At 42.6% G+C, this 2,648-nt stretch overlaps 1 protein-coding gene across 1 annotated transcript in view; it reads right to left on the minus strand.

Annotated features, from left to right (window-relative positions):
• Positions 1–8: 8 nt before the first annotated feature.
• Positions 9–2,648, minus strand: part of fbxl16 (F-box and leucine-rich repeat protein 16) — a 22,345-nt gene continuing 19,705 nt past the window's right edge. The window contains exon 7 of the mRNA XM_015401827.1: positions 9–655. Coding sequence (XP_015257313.1) covers positions 507–655 — 149 coding nt within the window. The 3' untranslated portion in view covers positions 9–506. The remainder of the gene's footprint in view (positions 656–2,648) is intronic.

Consider the following 2,648-nt stretch of genomic DNA (forward strand, 5'->3'; position numbering starts at 1 on the left):
GGGGGGGGGGGAGTCAGCACTCATGATCTCCAGGAGTTATATTTGCTTCATTTACATATAGAATAGGTTTCAGTTTATGAGCTTATGTGTGAGTTTAAACGGCTAAAAAAACTCTTTATCTTCATCAAACAAAAAGTTTTGAACTTCCTCTTCAGAACTTCTGGCTCTGAACTCCCTTCTCCAACTTTTCTATTAAAAAACTCCCTCCAGGTCGGCAGAGAGGCTCCTCCGGGACTAACAGCCTTCCCTTCACCGTGAAAACTTGCTGTCAGACAAGACGTCTCATCAAGTTCTTCACGCATCTTCTAAAGCAAAGCTCAGACGCCATCCTTGCCTTTATCCGCGGCGGGTCCCTTCCTGTACCTTCCTGCCTCTCCGTTCAGGTGGCTGAGGGGGGCGGTGGGTGAAGTGTGGTGGGGCAGGAGAGGAGGAACAATGCAGGAACAGGTCAGTGTGAAAAGGACGAGGTTGAAGGAGGTGGTCTGTCTGATGAGGGCTGGGCGGTCTTATTCGATGACCATGCAGTGGGGCAGGTGCTGGGCGTAGTACTTGAAGAGCTCGGCGGTGGCTCCAGGACAGTTGGTCAGCTCCAGTTCTTCTAGCTCCTGCAGCTGGATGAGGCCTGACAGGCCGGTCGTGGTCAGCAGGGGGCAGCCTGACGAAACAAGACCACAAACTTTATTCATGAGCACAGCTCATCCAAAGGTCATCGGCGGACAAAATGCCATCATTCCAGCTTCTCTCTCGGTATTTCATTCTAACCTAAAGGTTAGGAACAATACCAGAATTTAACAAAGCCGCTCACAGTTCCTGTTTCAAAATAAAAGCTTTTCCTGGGTTTAATAATTATTTATTCAAGATTAATATTAATATATCTTAGTATTAATAGAATGTGCAATTTACTATTTGATACCCTTTGCAATAACCATATATATAAATATCAATCTTTATAAATACCAGTGTAAACACACCTGTATAATGATCCTACTAAATGATCCTTTGGCTCCTTCTTCTCCTTTGACAATTTGAGCTGATGGAACGAGTTAATTTATTATAATAATTATAATTATAATAAGATAATTTATTTATTTCAAAACATCAATCAATCAATAATATTAATTCTGACATTGGGGAACAATGTCTATTCTGATTTTTTTATAGGGGGATGAAGGTTTTCTCCTCTTTCCAAACCTTTGCAAGCTCCACTATCACAGCCTACTCCCACAGGGACAGATAGTCCTGCCGTCCCTACCGTGCTTGGGGACAAAGCTGTACTGTATGGACTCTCTATGCTGTGAATCTCCCTGAGGCTCAGCAGGAAGTAGGCGAAGGACCAGAATCTGCAGACTGAACCTGGTGGCTAACAGCTGCAATCAGACTGTTCAGCAACATTTCTCTCTGAGTTTACAAGAAACTTTAAGATGCCAGAGACCGGAGGAGTGCAGGATCTAAGAGGAAAGGAAACTGGAAACAACTCTTTCCAAGATGGAGATCAGCAGAAGCCACCAATGGGGAAATGATAGGAAAAGAGTTGTGCATGGCAAGCTAACAGGAAACTAATAGTGACTGCATGATAACATGTTTGAGCTGTTGCTCATGAAGCTAAAATAGGCTTGATTTGACTAAAGGTTTAAAGACGGGTTCTCTCAGTTAATAATGCAACGTGTGGTGCATTAATTAATTCCCTTTTAATTTTAAATCCCTTTTACATATATTTATGTAATTATATATGCACAGATTTATGAGTTGTGATCTTCTATTTTTTTAACTATAAAATGTTTAGTCTGTTTCACCTGCCTACAAATGCCTGAGTGAGAGGAGAGTTTGGGACATGAGATTCCCGTAAGAAACCAGATTCTTTCTCAAGGTTTTTTCATAACCTGTTATTGTTTAACCAAAGTGTCTGTAATGTGTTTTGGCTCCATTTCAATCATTATAAGGAAGGAAGACAAACAGTCTAGATCAGACATTTGCTTGTTTTAACTCATAAAATTGCATAATTATTCTGGTGAATTTCTATATTTTCTGGCCCCTTACATGACATCGGACTCCTGCACCCAGAGCTGAACGCAGCTTTGTTTTCATACTACCTCCCTCCACAGCGCTGACGTCACAGTCGTCTGTTAGAAAGTGCTGCTCATTGACAGGTTTATAGAATTATTTAGCATCAAGGCTAGGCTAACTGCATGCAGAGAGGCTAAGCCTGTATTCTGCTTTCCCTGCCTCCTTTTCAAAGGTCAGGATCTGACCCAGCATGGATAAAGACAGGACTGATTTAAAGCACTTTGCAGAACATTTTAAAATGCTGTTTTTTGTTATTGGCATTCATATAAATAGACTAGTGTAAAACCTTAGTATACATTTGATTAGTTTTTGGTCTATGTCTATTTTCAAGTTATATCGCCCCCTGGAGAAAACTCCACCAGCCACCACTGCGTCTTACAGCTTCTCTTCACTCAAGGTCAGAGACGTATTTGTTGAGTAAGCAGCTCCGTCTGTCTCAGTGGTCGTGTTAAGACTCTTCACTGCAATTGCCTGCTGAGGGCGCCAGTGTAAGGCAGCCTCACAGCTGTCAATGTGACCCAGGTCAGCTGTGTGCCCCAGGTCAGCAGTGTGCCCCAGGTCAGCAGTGTGCTCCAGGTCAGCTG

The sequence above is a fragment of the Cyprinodon variegatus genome, unplaced genomic scaffold (assembly GCF_000732505.1).
Source record: "Cyprinodon variegatus isolate N-32 unplaced genomic scaffold, C_variegatus-1.0 Scaffold1264, whole genome shotgun sequence".
NCBI lineage: Eukaryota > Metazoa > Chordata > Actinopteri > Cyprinodontiformes > Cyprinodontidae > Cyprinodon > Cyprinodon variegatus.